The sequence below is a fragment of the Mustela nivalis genome (genome assembly GCF_964662115.1).
Source record: "Mustela nivalis genome assembly, chromosome: 10".
Taxonomy (NCBI): Eukaryota; Metazoa; Chordata; class Mammalia; order Carnivora; family Mustelidae; genus Mustela; species Mustela nivalis.
Genome location: NC_139029.1, coordinates 83,568,630 through 83,587,794, shown reverse-complemented (window position 1 = coordinate 83,587,794; position 19,165 = coordinate 83,568,630). Strand labels below are relative to the sequence as shown.

Genomic DNA, 19,165 nt, shown 5'->3' with positions numbered 1-19,165 from the left:
GCTTTTTTCTAAGAATTCCTTACATATTTTTGTTTTCTAACTTTCTGCTCAGATATTTGGAAAATGGAGCTTTGATCTGGAGGAAAATAAAATTATTTCTGAATTACCTCAGAGATAACTTGAGATTTATATTTCTATCACTCTTTTCTAAGATAAATATATTAAACAAAAACGTTTCAATTACCTATTTTTAGAATCATTCTAGCTTCACATAATACTAATTAAACTATGTTAAAAATACCTGTCTTTTTCTCCATGGGCTTCTGAAGCTTTCTGCTTCCTACCTGCGTGAAGCATCGGGGAAAGATTTTATTTTTTCCATAAGGTACTATTTGGCTTAGTTAAAGTCATCAGAAACAACTTTAACTTGGCAGTTTTACACGTCCTAACATTATTCAAAGGGTGCTGACAGCAGTTAATCACTCTGGTCCTTAAACAATATAATAGGAGAATCAGAAACACTGCTTCTTCTAGCTTTCTATGTCAATTTCTAGGTAATACAATTTTTACTATAAGAACTATGTTTAAAGAAAGGAGAACAAACTATTTAAAAAGCATTCTATTCAGTCCTGTTGGGAGTTTGCTCTGTCAGTACATTCCACCATAGTACATATTTCTCCACTCAGAAATAATGCATACTTCTACCTTCTAACACATACGAATAAATTAAATTTACATAATATTTGTCAAAGCATATGCCTTTTTATTTTTCAAGAGAACTTTCATTAAATTCAGCTGTCTTTTCATAGTAAACACTGAGGAATTGATCTAATATATCAGCAGGGTTACTAACCTCAAAATGAAAAGCACTTTCTTTTAGCCCACTCTTCTACTCCCATAGCTAATACCTGATGGAAAGCCTTTTGTCCTTGAGTTCCATTAAATTTCAAGATCAAAGGTAGGAATGTTATCCAGGTGTCTTTTTGTCTCTAATGCCTAGCTTAATAGGTGCTCCATAAATTCTGATAAACTGCTGGGCTAAAGTGACTTAATTAAGCTTAATATATTTGCTAAACTTGGTTGCAGGATTGAAGTGAAAACCAGACATACTTGCCTTTACAAATGACTACATTTACTTGAATACAGTGAGTCTTGGAATGAAAACAGCACATTCATGAAAGTGCTATTGCCTAATGAAGTATGATGGTATCTGAATTCTTTAGCCAAGGCAACAAAAGATACAATAATACGTACATACATATAAAGGCATATACAGGTGCATTTATCTACCTTTCAGGCATATATTCTTTTATGCTGGCATTGCGATTTCAAAAACAGGAATGTGACCAGACAGGAAGATGACTTTTCTGTAAAGAAATACTGAAAAGTCTTCTGCTTCTCATATTCCTCCTATTACTCTTCTACCAGTCAGTCTGCTGCCATGATCATACTGAACTGGTCGGTCAGGGATTCATCCCCAGGCTTAGCCTATTCGGTGTCACTTTGATGTACTGGTACCTACATTTTACTACTGCTGCTACTCACTACTATAGCAACTATTAATAGTTTCAAATGCTGCATTAGATTTTACTAATTTTTCCCTTCTCAAAAGAAAAAGTAAACAAGAAGACAAAACAAGAAATAAAAAGGTGGCAAGAATATCACTCTCCTATATTGACTAGAGTTGAATAGTTAAAAGCTATGATACTGAGGTATTCAAAGCTGTTCCTAAAAACCATCTTAGAATGGAACACTGTGCTTTATAAATAGAAAACAACAGGTACCCTAAGATTTAAGGTACTGATAATTTTAATTGTCACCTACTGATTACCCTGAATACTTTTTTAAATTTTTTTCTGAAAAATTGTTAAGTAAAATATTCTAATCAGATTTTTTATTTATAGTACATATGAATTACTAATTTTCCAACATAGGATTAGAACTTTACATGCAATCTTTCTTTAATGATCCAAAATACACTTGGGAATCTTTTGATTGCATAATGCCATGGAAAATGTTCTCTTCTGAGCTATTTGAATTTATAGATATAGAGATCCCTCACTGTAATCAATAGAAACAGTATATTAGTGTTTTTTGTCTCACTTTTAATAATCTTACAAATAGCCACATCACTTTGGTTATACCCCAAATCAGCAAGTTCTGTCACAGAATTTCATCTTTCCTTTTTTTTTTTCATCTATCTTTCTTTTGGCACTTGTCACAATGTACAGTTTTTATGGTATTTTTTACAGCATTGTTTCCTCATTAGAGCACAAGTTCCTCCAAGGCAGAAGCCATGTTTTATTCATCTTTAAAAGTAGCAAAGAGCCAGACTCATATGGGCCCTCGATAAATATCTGAAGAGAACAAGAGCACATAAAAGAGAAAGTGCATGCGTTCTGGCTTGAGAACAAAAGCGATGGTGGAGAGAAAGAAGAAGCAGTGAGGGAACAAGAGTAAAAGAGAGAACAGGAAACAGTGTGCATAAGACTGTGGATGTGAGCAGGTAGGACAGAAGGAGAGACACTATAAAGGAAAGGGAACCTTCCGGAAGGAGGATTAGTGAAAAAAGGAAAGAGACTGGGGAAGGAAGAGAAGAAAGAACTAGGGCTAAGAAGTTAAGAGGGAGGAGGAATAAGAGCCTGAGAGAGACAGTGGCCGAGGGTAGAGAGAGAGAGAAAAAAAAAAAACAGGAGAAAAGAAAGATAAAAGATGTGTGGGAGAGAGAAAGAGAGGAAGGGGTGTGAAAGGCCGAGGAACAGGGAGAGATCATGAGCAGAGGCACAAGGAACTGGAAAAAAAGAACAAGAGAAGGGAGGCGGGAGTTCAGGACAGACGGCAGAGAAGATGAGGATGGAGAGGAGAGTGAAAGAGAAAACAGGTAAGAGTGAAGAAAGGAGATAATGTGAGAAAGCACTCACAAGGGAGGGGGACAGAAGAGAAAGAGTCAACAAGTAAGAGGTGAAAGAGGGGAACAGGAAAGAGAAAGAAGGTGGAGAGACAGAGAAGGAAGGTATTACCCCTAAGTGCTGCTTACACATAAATATAATTGCACTGCAAAATACTCTATGACCTTGAAAAAGAAAACATTCAGGCAGAGTCAATCAAACACTGGACACTCCACTGCTTCTCCCAATCAGAGATGGCAAAAGGCAAACTCTGCCTCTAAATAGTACTAGGCTCAGAAGTGAGACCAGATGTTCCAATATAGTCTCTCCAGCATAAAAACACTCTCCAATATTTGACTAATTATCCAAATTGAGCAAGAGTACGAAAAGAAACATTTTTCATAAAAGCATAGCTTGAAGAGGGTAAATAATATAAAATCATATCAGGAAATGATAACTTTAAATAAGTCAGTAACAAAATATCCATCTAAAAAAGAAACATGACCATTTTTATATACTGAAAGTTTCTTCTTCTCCCCCATCCCCCCAAAATAGGTTAAGCAAAAAATTTCACTTAAAAATTTTTGGTAAAACCAAGATGTCCTATCTCTAAGCAAAAGAACGCAAAAGAATTTAGATGCAAAAAAAAAGTACATGCTCTAGATTCCAATTAAACACCGTTCCAAAACAGGTGAAACGAATCCACCGAGTTAGGGAGTACTGCACAGGAAGGACCCAGAAGGAGGCGATGGGGGGCAGGCGGGTTAAGGGCTCAAGTTACACAAATGTGTTCAATTTGTGAAGATTCATGTGCTTAAGATTTGTATTTTTTATGTATTTCTTATGCTTTAATAAAAAGGTTTTTAAAAAGTCTTACCCATAAGAGAAAGCATCATTATCTCTCCATTTTGAAATAACAGATGCTGCCAATCCAGCCAAAATGGCAGTGCTATCGAAAAACATGTGAAAAGAGTCGGAAATCAAGCCTAAGCTGTAAAAGAACAGACATATTGGCATATTATAATAGTAACCAAATAGGAAGCATCCTTCTCTAAATTCTCTCAATGTCCTTCTGCTTATCAGAAACTAATCTTCTAAAAAGACAACCTTGAAATACCATATATAGAAAAATATTAAGGACAAATTTTAAACACCTAAGAAGGAAATCCTAACTACCCTTGCTCAAGGGGGAAAAAAAACAGCTTCTACTGAAAGAGGGGTAAAAACAAAGCTAGCTGCTACTGGAGAAGGGGCAGGAATTTGTCCACCCTCTGGTCACTGGCAGAGGTCAGCTGCCACTGAAAGAGAGAGAGAGAAAAACCCAGCCATCTACTGCTGGGGGAAAGTCTGAAGCCACATTGGGCCCAAGATCTTACATTGATAAAAAGCAAAGGTCTGCTGCTGTTGGAAGAGGGTAAGACAACTGTTTCTTCTTTTGATAAAAGGCTGTGGGGAGAGGTGGGAAAAGGGGCAGGAACATTAAGAATACCCACTCTGGCTCTAAGTATGAAGGGACTGCCTAAAAATAAGGCTCCAGCACGAGAACCAAATTCTCTCTCCCCTGCAACCAAAGCCTTGACTAGAGTACAAAACAATAGCAATCTATCTGCGAGAGCTGAGCAAGGGCAGACTCCCCTGGGGCAAGGTGTGCAGGGCTTGCTGAAAACTGAGAGTGGAGCAAGAACACTGAAAAAATCCTCCAGGACCCCAAGCCCTACCCTAAACAGAAGCCACTCAAAAAATCTGAAGTCAGTGGCTGGTTGCTAGTCAACTATTGATCAGAGACTCAAAACCCCCACACTAATGGCCTGACAAAGTAACAGGTGTGCACATTTCTGGGCATCAATACTATTAACCTTGGTCCCTATTATTTTTTTAAGCATACATTTTACCAAACATTTAAAGAACAATAAATACCAATCCCTTACAAACTCTTCCAAAAAAAACAGATCATGAAGAAATGCTTCCCAATTCACTGTATAAAAGCAGTATTACTCTCATACCAAAATGCATACCAAAATGAGACAAAAGACACTGCAAGAAATGAAAGAGACTAATCTTTCTCAAATATACATACAAAAATCTTCAACAAATACTAGCAAATGGAATCTAAGAATATATATTTTAAAAAGTATACACCGTGACCAAGTGGGATTAATCCCAACAATGGAAGGTTGGTTTGATATATGAAAATCAATCAATCAAACACATTATATCAATAGGATAAAAGACAAAAACCACAAGATCATCTCAACAGGTGCCAAAAGAGTTGGACAAAATTTAACATTCCCCTTCATAACAAAAACACTCAACACACTTGGAATAAAAAGAACTTCCTCAATTCTTAAATGGCATCTACGAAAACCCCACAGCACAATTAATGGCTAATGACGGAATGTTTCCCCCTAAGATCAGGTAAAGATAAGGCTGTCCCCTCTCACTACTTCTATTTAACATTATACTGGAGGATCTAACAAGGGAAGTTAGGAGGAAATAAAAGACACCCCGACTGGAAGTGAAGGAATAAAACTATCACTATTTGCAGATGACAGGATCTTATATATATAAAATCTTAAGGACTCCACTAAAAACCCATTAAAATAAATAAGTTTGGCAAGGGTGCAGGACACAGTTATCAACATACAAAAATGAACTGTATTCCTATATAGGAATGATATAAAAAATAAAATAAAATAAAATTTCCACTTGCAATAGCATAAAAAAATACACATTTAACAAAAAAGTATAAAATTTATACTCTAAAACTATAGAATACTGATGAAAAAATTAAAAAGACCTAAATAAATGGGAAGACATCCATATTTATGGATCAGAAAACAATACTGTTATAATGCCAATACTTCCCCAATTGATCTACAGATACAACTCACTCCTATCAAAATCCCAGCTGACTTCTTTGAAAAAAGTGATATTCTTAAAATTCATACAGAAAAGCAAAGGTGGAGGACTCAAACTTCCCAATTTCAAAGTTTACTATAGAGTTACAGTAATCAAAACAGTGTGGTGCCGGCACAAAAGTAAACCTAAAGAGCAATGGAACAGAATTTAGAATCTAGAAACAAATCCTTACATTTATGGTCAACTGACTTCTGACAAGGATGCCAAGATGCAAAGAACAGTGTTTTCAACAAATGCACTGTTACACCTGGATACCCACATGCAAAAAATGGTTTTTGCCCTTACTTCATACCATACACAAAAATTAACCCAAAATAGATCAAAGACCTACGCATAAAATCTAAAATATTCACCACCTTGGATTGGGCAACAGTTTCTTATATAAATAAGACATCAAAAGCACAAGTAACAGCAAAAACAGAAAACACAGACTGGACATCACTGGAATTTTAAAATTTATATTCCTCCAAGGACAATAATAACAAAGTTAAAAGATAATGCATGTGTGTGAGGAAGTATCTGCCAATCATATATTTAACAAGGGGCTTGTTTGTATCCAGAGTATAGGAAGAACTCTTTTTCTGTTTTAAAAAAAAATTTTTTTTAAGATCCTATTTATTTATTTGACAGACAGAAACCACAAGCAGGCAGAGAGGCAGGCAGAGAGAGAGGAGGAAGCAATCTCCCTGCTAAGCAGAGAGCCCAATGCGGGGCTCGATCCCAGGACCCTAAGATCATGACCTGAGCCGAATGCAGAGGCTTTAACCCGCTGAGCCACCCAGGTGCCCCTTAAAATATTTTTTTAAGTAATCTCTACACCCAACAGGGGCCTCGAACTCACAACCGTAAGATAAACAGTTGCGGGCTCCACCGTCTGAGCTAGGGAGGAAAAACTCTTAAAACACTTCAAAAAAAAAAATAACCCATTTTCTTTCTCTCTTCCTTTCTTTTTTTTTAAGATTCATTTATTCATCTGAAAGAGAGCAAGCAAGCTCCAGAGGGAGGGGTAGAAGGAGAGAGACTCTTAAGCAGTCTCTGCACTGAGTGTGGAGCCTGATGCAGTGCCAGATCTCATGACCCTGAGATCACAACCTGAGCCAAAACCAAGGTGTCACTTAACCAACTATGTCATCCAGAAGCCCCAAGATAAATAATCTAATTTTTTAAATGAACAAAGAACCTGAGTAAACATTTCTCCAAAAAAAACCCACAAATGGCCAATAAACACATAAAAGATACTAAACATCATTAACTACCTTTCAGGGAATTGCAATTCAAAACAATGAGAAACACCTTCATACCCACACTTTCATAACTAACTAAAAAAAAAATCAGTAAGAAGTGTTGGTGAGGATGTAGAGAAACCAGAATTCTCCCACACTGCTGGAATATTATTTGGCAATTAAAATAAATGAATGCTCACACATGCAGAATATGGATGACCCTTGAAAACATCATGCTAAGTACAACAAACCTGTCACAAAGGATCATACATTATGATTCCATTTATATGAAAGGCCAGAGTAGGCTAATATATACAGACAGAAAGTAGTTTAGTGGTTGCCTAGAATTAGGACAAATCAGGGGATAAGGGAATTAGAGGGCAATGGCTACAGGTGCAAGGCTTCTTTCAGAGAATAAAACTATTCTAAAATTTATTGTTGTGATGGTTTTACAACTCTGTGAGTATATTAAAAGCCATTTAATTATATACCTTAATCAGTGAATTGTATGGTATATGAATTATCTCAATAAAGCCCTTTTTAAAAAGTGATAACTATTTAAGGCAGAGATCAGCAAGCTATGGCCCAGATCACCACCTATTTTTGTAAATAAAGTTTTACTGGAACACAGTTAAACTCATCCATTTATATACTGTCAACCGTTGCTTCTGTGCTGTAACAGTAGAATAGAGAAGTTGTGAGAGACCTATGGCCCTTGAAGCCTAAAATATTCACCATCTGCTGTTTAGAGAAAGTTTGCTAACTCCTGATATAAAGCAACACAGGTGCACTGTATTATGGAGTTTCAACGCATAAAAGTGAAATGAATGGCAATAAGCGCTTAGGACAGTAGAAAATAAAAGTTTTTAAAAAAGATAAACATACTTGTGGGAAGTTAAAAATCCCTATTATGCATACTAAAGCAACCACTAAAAAAAGTCACTAAAGGAGGGACACAGAATTCTGCACCAACACAAAGCAGATGTTCTGCTACCACTGGAAAAAGAGCAGGAAACTCACTCTCAACAGAGACTATCCACATGGACACAGCAGAGTTTTGCTTTCACAAGAGGGGCAAAAATGTTGAAAACAACACAAAACTTACTCCCAAGGCCAGGTTCACAGGGCCTGCCTAAGACTGAGACAGGGTTAAGTTATGAATGCTCCCTGCTGTCACTAAAAACCTAGTGCTAAGTAATAAGAAACAGCAGCCTACAGCTTGGGGGGAGTGCTAACAGGGAGGGTGCGAATGCCATGAATATGAAGAGAAAGCTTCTGTGACACATGCAAAAACCTAACCAAATAATGCCTTGACAGAAGAGGCATATCTATTTCTAGTTTATAAATACTATTATCTTAATAACCACAACTTTTTATTCACTATGTCCAGCCTTTGATCAAAAATTTCAAGATAAAGAGTAAGAGAAAGAACTCAATGCGAATAAAGCAGTCACCAGAACCAGACCAAGATACTGGCTCAGATACTGGAACTATCATCACTATAATTAATATGTTAAGGGATCTATGGGAAAAGGTGAACAAAATGTATGAATTACTGGGGAATTCCAGCAGAAAAATATGAGATTTTAAAAAAAAGATTTATTAATGCAAGAGAGAGAGAGAGAGAGAGAAAAAAAAAACATGAATGGGATGGGCAGAGGGAGTGGGAGAGAATTCCAAGCAGACACTGAGCTGAGCAGGGAGCCTGACATGGGGCTCCAGCTCACAACCTTGAGATCATGACCTGAGCCAAAACCAAGAGTCTCATGCTCAACAACTGTGTCATCCAGGAGACCCTGAAAAAAAAAATTTTTTTTTTAGATTTTATTTATTTATTTGACAGACAGCTCACAAGTAGGCAGAGAGGCAGGCAGAGAGAAAGAGAGGAAGAAGCAGGCTCCCCGCTGAGCAGAGAGCCTGATTTGGAGCTGGATCCTAGGACCCTGGAATCATGACCTGATCCAAAGGCAGAGGCCTTAACCCATTGAGCCACCCAGGTACCCCGACCCTGAAATATTTTTTTATTTTTAAAATATTTTTATTTTATTTATTTATTTGACAGACAGATCACAAGTAGACAGAGAGACAGGCAGAGAGCGAGAGGAGGAAGCAGGCTCCCTACTGAGCAGAGAGCCAGATGCGGGGCTGGATCCAAGGACCTTGGGATCATGACCTGAGCCGAAGGCAGAGGCTTTAACCCACTGAGCCACCCAGGTGCCCATGAAATATTTTTTAAAAAAGTAAATGGATCTGCTGGGGATTCTCTCTCTCCCTTTCCCTCTGCCCCTTCCCCTGCTTCCACATGCATGCATGCACACATTCTCTCTCAAATAAAATCCTTATAAGAAAAAAATTTTGAAAAATAAAAAATGAAAATTAAATGGAAATGGGAGAAATAAAAAACAAGGTATCAGTGCTGAAGAATTTTTCCAACTGGTTTATGAGAAGACTGGACACAGCTAAAGAAATAATTCAGTGAACTTGAAGATAGCTCAATAGAAATGTTCTGAAAGCAAGCATATCAACAGCTCAATATTTAAAACTAAGGTGTATCAGAGTGGTTAGGAGCACTACTTCTGAAGTCAGAGTACCTGGGTTCAAATCCCAGTTCCACGACTTACTAGTTCTGACAATCTCAAATTGCTTAACTACTTTGCACCTCAATTTTGCCCTCACTTAAACAGGATAATAATAAAAATGTCATAAATGTTATAATGATTGAATTAGTATCTGTGAAACATTTATCACAGTGCTTGCCACAATTAAGCTATATTAATATTCCTATTATTGCCATTATTATTAAATCCCTATATTAATTACTAATATCTCATAATACCTAGTGTTCCCACCATGACCTATAGCTCTTGACAATTTGGCCAGACGCCAGAGCCTTCAGTTATAAGTGCTACAAACTAAAGTGAAAACCATTCCTCACCTAAGTAGAAAAAGCAGTTTTAAAAATGTTCTCATAATCTGGAATAATTATAAAATTAGAAAATGAAGTAAAACAATACAATACATTAAAAAATACAATAATTTTTTTAAAAAGATTTATTTATTCTAGAGAGACACAAGGAGCGAGCGAGCGAGGGCAGGCAGCGGGGAGGACAAGAGGGGCAGAGACAAACAGACTCCACACTGAGCATGGAGCCCCACCTCAGGGCTCAATCTTAGGTCCTGACATCAGGACCTCAGTCAAAACCAAGGGTCAGGGGCTTAACTGACTGAGCCACCCAGATGCCCCCCAAAATACAATAACTTGTAAATCTCTTTCAAGTCATCAAGAAGTATTTTGGAAAATGTCTTAAATTTTATCTTAAACTTTGTATACTTTATTCAAATATAGATGCATAATACAGTTTAAGCACTGTTTGTACTCATTTAATACCCAACTCAAAGCAGAATGAGAATAAAGGAATAAATAAAGACTAAATAAGAAAACTGATGCCTGAGGAGGACACAGTAAAGGTTCAATTCTCTCGGATCTGTTATTTTATTATTATTATTTTTTAAGATTATTTATTTATTTATTTGACAGATAGAGATCACAAGTACGCAAAGAGGCAGGCAGAGAGAGAGGAAGGGAAGCAGGCTCCCAGGACCCTGGGATCATGACCTGAGCTAAAGGCAGAGGCTTTAACACACTGAGCCATCCAGGTGCCCCTCAGATCTGTTATTTTAAAAAACTTTCCTTGAATAATTGGATCTCTATAATACTACTTGAACCTTATAATACTTGAACCTTAATAGTCATGTAACACTGAAAATAATAACTTTATTATATTTTCAAATATGAAAGACCCATTTGATGAATATCTCTGTACTGTATTATAAAACCACTAGTAAAGACATTGCTTATGATTTTTTTTTCTATGCTGTGACAAAGGACTAATATGGTAAGTTACTTCCAAAATTTGGTTTCAGAAAATGATCTATACTGATAAAACAAAGTAGTCGTTTTGTAGTAAAACCAGACAATGAAAATTTTTACCCATCCTCTTTTAACTTTATGGAATTTTACAACTAGATTTAAAAGTCAATTTTAGTAACTACCTTAATTTACATATTTAGTAGGCTTATTTTTTTCACCCTATACATAGTTCTTAACAGTTTTCTTTCTTAATTTAAGGATTTTATTATATATGTGATTTCTATTTTAAATGGCCATAAATTAGTTGTAGAAGGTTCAGGGTATTCATTCTAAATAAATATAAATTAAAAAATATTTACTGATATACAGATGTGTGCATATATTTACCAACCCTGGTATGGGTTGAATTGTGTCCTCTTCCAAATTCTTAATTTTAAGTCCTACCTCTCCAGTACCTAAGAATGTCAGCCAGTTTGGAAACAGGGTCACTGCAGACGTAATTCATTAAGATTAGGTCAGTAAGGTGGGCCCAGATCCAATGACTATTGTCCTTAGAACAAGGGGAAACCCGGAGACAGACAGCACCCACAGAGACCACTGAGTCAAGATAAAGTATCAGATGAAACTTCTACAAGCCAAGGAATGTGAAAGATTGCCAGCAAAGCAACTGAAGCTAAGGGAAAGAAAGCATAAACAGATTCTTCCTGGCCGATCTCAGAAGGAACTAGCATGGCCAATTCCTTGATCTTAGAATTTGAGTCTTCAGAACCAGAAATTGTGGTACTTTGTTACAGCGGCCCTAGCAAATTAATACACACTATCTTTTTTTATGACAAATTTATTTTATTTTATTTTATTTTTTTTTTTTTTAAAGATTTTATTTATTTATTTGACAGAGAGAAATCACAAGTAGATGGAGAGGCAGGCAGAGAGAGAGAGAGGGAAGCAGGCTCCCTGCTGAGCAGAGAGCCCGATGCGGGACTCGATCCCAGGACCCCGAGATCATGACCTGAGCCGAAGGCAGCGGCTTAACCCACTGAGCCACCCAGGCGCCCGACAAATTTATTTTAAATATATTTAGTGGACATCACACATTGCCCTAAGAGGGGAAAGATGGTGAATGTTTTCTGTATACTACACCAATTAGGTTCCCTTTTCAAGAGTTTTAAATATAGCTTGGGAATTTTAATACTCATCAAAATTAGATTTTAATTTTATTTAAATTTTAAGTAACTTTAATTTTCATTAAAATGTTATTTCATTTTCAGTATACTGTAAAATATGAGTCTACCTGAAAAACCATTCTCTCTTCTAAAGTGGAAGAATATCATGTTCTTAAAGCATTGCAAATGGTCTTTTTATTTAAACCTGGTATCATGATTTGAAAATACTCAGCGGCAACTCTGTGGGCAAACTCATATGAAAAAGTATATTTCTAGTTGTCTATTTACCTATCATGTATCAAAATACTACTCCTTAGGAAGGTCAATTTAATTGTTCCTCTTCAGGATTAGCAAATGTTTCCTATTTTGAATTATCATTTAAACTACATGGCATAGGGGCACCTGGGTGGCTCAGTGTAGGTTAAAGCCCCTGCCTTTGGCTCAGGTCATGATCCCAGGATCCTGGAATCGAGTCCCGCATTGGGCTCTCTGCTCAGCAGGGATCCTGCTTCCTCCTCTCTCTCTGCCTGCCTCTCTGCCTACTTGTGATCTCTGTCTGTCATATAAATAAATAAAAATCTTAAAAAAAAAATACATGGCATAAATTTCCTTATAAATGAAGACAGCACAGAGAGTATTTCACAGTATCTGATATATATACCAAATGTAACCTGATGAAGAAAAATTAGTTGCTAAAAGCAGCACTCTTGTTTTAGGCTCCCATCTTTAAAAATTGTCAGTTTCTCTATGATTTTTTAACTTTTTTAAAGTGACTACTTTCTAAAGATATTTTAATAATGAAAACTTCTTAGGATACAAAAGAGAAACCTGATCGTTGAAGCAAAATATAATAAATGTAAATAGAACATTTAGCAAAAGAAACTTTTGAAAAAGATTTTAAGGTCTACTAGAGGCAAAAACAAGGAAAGGAAGAAAAAAGCCCATAAATTAAGACTTAAGAGACATATCCACCAAATACTATAGATCTTGTTGGGATTAGATCATGTTTGGATTCTGATTTATTACAACTATAAAAAGAAATTATGAGATAATAAGGGTCATCTGAACACTTATTAACTAGACAACTGATATTAATAAATTGCTAATTTTTTAATGTTGCCAATTTTTAAAGATGAGAATGGCATTGAGTAATATTTTTTAAAAAGGGGGTGGGCTCTTATTTTTTAGACACTCATTCTGAAGCGTTAGTATTTCTTTTGAAAGAAATTACAGTTGGTACCTGTGTTAAAATAATCCAGTGGTAGGACACGTAAAAGCATAAGGAAGGTAAAGGCAAGAGGAAATGGAATAAGTTACATCGACAAATGTTAAATCTGGGTGATGGGAAGGGACATGAGGTTCATTAAACTCTCTACTTTCACTTATGTTTAAAATTTTCCATACTAAAAAATTTTAAAAAAGGTCTATTGGTAACCAAGCTACAGTATATTTACAGTAGTTGTTAAAGATTAATTAAAAATTGAACATAGGGAATAATCAAGATAGATTTTCCTTAGATGGAACGGAGAAAAGAAACACTTAACTTTCAATTTATTACCAAGAAATCAGAATCCTGACATCTGTATAAATTGTTAAACTAATGACAGTGACAACAAAAAACCCTCAACTCCACTACATTCCATTATATAATCCCTTACTTAAAAAAATTCTCAGCAAAATGGAATATTTATCTGCATTTTTAAGATGAAAAGTAAAACTGTAGGAAAATAAAAGTCATCACCATGGACTGGGAAGCAATGTTGTCTTTTGAGAGAGGAAAAGCTGATAGAAGATTAAGATACACATGTTTTAATTCTATAGAAAAATGCAATTAATGGTGTTTTCTTTACTGAGGAGTTACTTTACAAGCATATGCTACAACATATTATACAGAAATAGGAACAAATCTATGTCCGGTATGGCCTAAAACATTTCCTGAACAAATATTTACTTTGGTAATACAAAGACATTTATCTTTAGAGTTGTATGACTTCCCTTTATGTCTAAAGGGAAAATGATTGTAATAGCCTTGGTAAAAAATATTACTGAAATTAAATTTTCTAACAGACAGTGAAGTACACATAAAATAAAACAGAGTAAGAACAAAGGAAACTATACTGAGATACTAGAAAAAAAAATCGTGGTGTAGTGGAAAAAAAAACAAAAATGAAAACAAAAACAATGAGAGGTGCTTCTAGGCTCTCTTGTTACTCTAGGGGAAAAAAACTCTGGGCCTCAGTTTTCTATCTATAAAAGAAGTCAAACTAGCTTATCTCTTTCTAGTCCCACTTGCTGAGCCTACAGTATCTTTCCTAGCAAAGAATCTTTGACTTTCAGCAGAATACCTGTTTGACTGGAACAAAGACATTTGCAACCAGGCATGACCAAAATGATAAAGGTTTAGCCACTGAAATATAAGTCAAAGTGCTCTACGTCTGTCCAGATAAATCACCTTAAAAGACACTATATACACTTTTTACCAGTTTTTCTCTCCATTCTGAACAATCTGCTGCTAGGAATGGCTGGAACTCTAATAGCCATCCTGGAAATAAAGTTTTGTCTTATTTAAGAAATCATTATTTGGAGATTTTTCTGTAATTTCAGAAAGAATTTAATCTTTGTACAAAACCACATACTTGGGGCACCTGGATGGCTCAGTCGTTAAGCATCTGCCTTTGGTTCAGGTCATGATCCCAGAGTCCCTGTACTCCCTGCTCAGTAGTAAGCCTAATTCTCCCTCTCCCACTTCCCCTGCTTATATTCCCTCTCTCCCTATTTTACTCTCTCTGTAAAACAAATAAATAAAATTAAAAAAAAAACATACTTATATTATATTAATTTGAGATTTAGTAGTTACTCAACAATAAATAGCAATGAAAATGCTAGAAGGAAAGAGAACTCTACAGAATGAAAAATCACATATGGTACTCCTACTATTTTCCTACCAACTTCAAAGAATAAGAGAAAAGAGGAGTTTAATGATTTCTCCCCTCTACTAGGGCCAGTTAGTATATTTAGTGTAGGTAGATTAATTCCATATATTCATTATTCCCTCCTTCTTCATTCAGCAAATATGTATTAAGCACACTATGTGCCATGTACGGAGGAGCCTGAGTAATACAGAAAAGATCGATACTTTAATAAATTTTATATTCTAGTGAAAAATAAATTTGATATCCAAATATCAGTGGATATTTAAGGGTGGAAAAATACACAAAGGGCTTAGCTATTCTTCCACTGATGACACATTCCCACCATCAAAAATATAAACCAACTATAAGTTCTTCTTCTTCTTTTTTTTTTTAAGATTAATTTATTTATTTGGGAGAGAGAGAGGAAAAAAAAAACGCATGCACACAGAGGGAGAAAGAAAAGCAGACTTCCCACTGAACAGGGAGCCTGATGCTAGGACCCTGAGGTCAGGGGACCTGAGCCAAAGGCAGACGCCTAACTGAATGAGACACCTAACCAAATGGCCTAAGTTCTTCCTTTAAATAATAAAGTCTCCAGAAGAGACTGTAGACTCAGAAACAAACTGAGGGTTTGGGAGGGGGCAGGGTGGAGGGTGCGGTGAGACTGGTGGTGGGTACTATGGAGGGCACGTATTACATGGAGCACTGGGTATGGTGCATAAACAATGAATTTTGGAACACTGAAAAAAATAATTTAAAAAAAAGTCTCTAAATAAAAAACAGAACTATTTAACATTTTTTGCAACTAGTTCAACTGTTTCCATAAACCTTTATTTGTGAAGAGAGCATGTTTTATCATCTTTTAATTCCATAATAGAAAAAAACTGACATTTCATGTTCACATCTTGAAGCTTAATTTTTATAGAATGAAAATGAACACAAAAATGACTACGATAAAATAAATTTTGGTGAGGTCTTTTTTTCAAGTAACTTAAAATGTAATTGAAACTTCAGGAACAGAGATAATCTAGTCAAATAAAGAAACTGTTGATTAGTCAACAGAAGGGACTAAAAACTGTAATATCTGAATAAGACATAGAAATCCAGATTATGAAAAGGCCCAAGCAATTTTTAAATATGCCAACGCTTCAACAGCTATGTATTGGACTCTCAATCCTCTGATAAAAATTAGTATTAGGGGGCGCCTGGGTGGCTCAGTGGTTTAAAGCCTCTGCCTTGGGCTCAGGTAGTGATCCCAGGGTCCTGGGATCGAGCCCTGCATCGGGCTCCCTGCTCAGCAGGCAGCCTGCTTCCCTTCCTCTCTCTCTGCCTGCCTCTCTGCATACCTGTGATCTCTGTCTATCAAATAAATAAAATCCTTAAAAAAAATTAGTATTAGGTAATAAGTGGTTATGGATATGGAAGTTAACATAATGATGAATACCTACTAAATGATTTAGGTATGACAAATACTAGTTCAGAGCTAGATTTCAAATGTGGAAGATAAAACAACATAATCAAAGAGAGTAAACTGGAGGAAAAGAGATCATAAGGTCAGGAGAACAAGCCACTAAAGGGCAGAAGAAAAAGTCATGTACCACTGATGTTTTTCTTGTGTACTGATGCATGTAGACAAATGACTTGGAAAACAATGGTTTTTAGTACAGTTGATCTATGCACAACACAGGCTTGAACTGCTGGAGTCCACTTGTACGCAGATATTTTTCCATACATTATAGTACCATAAATGTATTTTCTCTTCCTTATTATTTTCTTAATAAGATTTCTTTAGCTTACTTTATTGTAAGAATACAATGCATAATACATATAACATACAAAATACATATTAATCAACTGTTCATGTTATCGCTAAGGCTTATGGCTGATAGTAGGCTATTTGAAGTTAAGTTCTGGGGGGAGTCAAAAATTATACACAGATTTCTGACTGCACAAGGTTCATGCTCCAATCCCCATGTTGTTCAAAGGTCAACTATAATTTCCTCAATAGACCTCTACAGATAAAAAATTTACTTTACACTTAACTTTCCATGAAACAAGTGGTTTAAGCACTTCAAATATAATTTTCTTGATCAAGACATTTCACACAGTAATTTATGCATGGAAGGCCACAGTGTATTATAATATAAAGTAACTGTAGCTAAAGTGTACATATGCAAACCAAGTTATAGTCTTGATACAGTTAGTACATATGCCACGATTTGGCATAATTTAAGAAGAGAAAAATAAATTATAAATACTGTATATTTATAATAAAGTTTGATTTACAATACATCATAGTGCTTTTACAATACACAATATATCGAAGGACAGTCCTATTATAGGATACCTATATCAGCTTCCCAAAAAATTTAAAGTGGTTATTATGTATACTAAGATTTTATTATCTTTCAATGTGCCTTTTAAAGAGGTGACTAAATCAATAACCTTCATAATGTACTGAGTATTTTTTATAAAATTGAGTTGACATCTGAACTGAAAAGAAGTCCACTTTTTCACACAAAAATGTAAATGTCACAAAAAATGGTGATCTTATTTAATGTCATTGTTCATTCTTAATAGAGATTAAGATCAAGGACAGAAAGTCTCTCTGAAAATGGACTAAGGAAAAAAGACTAACTCTAATTAACAGAAAATAAAGCATAAATGGCATGGGTTCTTAAGCTGCGGTTCAAGAGGTATTTCAAGGAACACAGTATCACCCTGAAATTTTATATAAAATTTTAAGTGTTGGTTTTTATCAGATTCTCATATGAGTGTGAGATTTAAAGAGCACTCAGCACACTTAGAAGTGTAATGACCTTATTGTTAGCTGAAGAATTTTACAAGCCCCTACGTTATTCAACAACAAATACCCAAACAGTGCTTCACTTAGAGAATCCCTGAATTTTACTCTTCCTAAAGAAGTTTCAAAAACAAACAAACCCAAAGATGGCACACAGAAACCCATCAATTCAAGAGATGTAAGTTTGTAGAAAACTATATGGGATTTTCTACTGCAGTCAAAATCAAGAGGAAAATCACGAGACAGTTGTAACATATTTCTCTGGGTATACCCTTTATAAAGCCCTTTTCCACCCCAAGACCTAATAAATTAAGCTGAACATCTCAGATATTCCCTCTCGGAATCTTAAGGGTGAAAACCAAATGCCACTCCCCCACGAGGGAAGCAAGGAACACTCCCACCCCCAAAGAGGCAGGAAACAGGTTTCTCCCGATTTCAAGAAAGTGAGCAAAGCTAAGGTTTGTAGTCAAGGAGGACTATCAGCCAAAATGAAGGAGACTTGTCACGGTTGTTTGACGGGAGGGGTGGGAGGGCGGGACCCAAATCTTAATGCTACTGCACTCGATGGGCCCCGGATCTTCAACGTAGCCTTTCCAGATTGGTGTGGAATTGAGAAAGCCACTCAGCAGCAGAGCTGAATGGCAAAGGCAAGACCTGAACCTCCTGCTGAGGAGCTACGTGGCACTAAGCAAACAGGGCTTCGTCTCCCCCACCCCCTGCTTCCGCCCTGCTTTTCCCTTTTGGTTACCAGTTGCTCCAGATGCCGTAGAGTAGTTCAACAAAAGCGAAAGAGAGGTTCAGGCACAGGAAGAAAAACAGGTTCCGGGACGTCTTGTCCGACAGGATAGACCTGGGAGTGATAAAAGTGGAGAAGAGGCGGGAGTCAAAGCGGTGCCAGGACCCGGAGGTTGGGTGCCCTTTCAAGACCCTCCCAGTCCAAACGCTCCTTTCCTCACAGCGAAGGAAGCTGTCCCTGACGCTCCCGCCCTGGACCTCGGGCCATCCTTAGGTCTGGGCCTTCTCCCCTTCGACCGGATACCCCCTTCCCGCAAAAAGAGCACCCCGCACCTAAACCAGCCCGAAATCTTGCCGAACAGATTGAACTTGGGTGGTTTGTATTCATCGTCCTTGATGGACAGGGGCAACATCTTCTCCGCCCGGCGAAAGGCCGGGTCTACTCCCCTCTAGAAGTGGATCCGTGGGTGATGGCAGTGACAGTGGTGACGCCTCAGACGGGATTCCCCAGCGTTTGTCCCGGGCCGCGCGCCGCTTCGAGACACAGACAGACACAGACACACACCCGGGAACTCGCCGACTTCCGGCCCGGGCCGCGCAACGCGTCCTGGGACGCGAAAGGGAGAGGCGGGGCCGGGGGCGGAACCAGCGCGGCGGGGGAGGCGGGGCTTACGGCGGGGGCGGGGTGGGAGCTGCTAAGAGGTAACCGGG

General features: G+C 36.9%; 1 protein-coding gene across 3 annotated transcripts in view; it reads right to left on the bottom strand.

The window, feature by feature from the left end:
* The window catches only part of SLC30A7 (solute carrier family 30 member 7), an 87,934-nt gene extending 68,864 nt beyond the window's left edge, over positions 1–19,070 (bottom strand). For all 3 annotated transcript variants that reach the window (XM_082686516.1, XM_082686517.1, XM_082686518.1), the window contains exons 1-3: positions 18,788–19,070; positions 18,468–18,569; positions 3,706–3,819 (exon numbers count right to left, since the gene is read on the bottom strand). In XM_082686516.1, coding sequence (XP_082542642.1) covers positions 3,706–3,819; positions 18,468–18,569; positions 18,788–18,867 — 296 coding nt within the window. In that variant the 5' untranslated portion in view covers positions 18,868–19,070. The remainder of the gene's footprint in view (positions 1–3,705; positions 3,820–18,467; positions 18,570–18,787) is intronic.
* Positions 19,071–19,165: the final 95 nt, after the last annotated feature.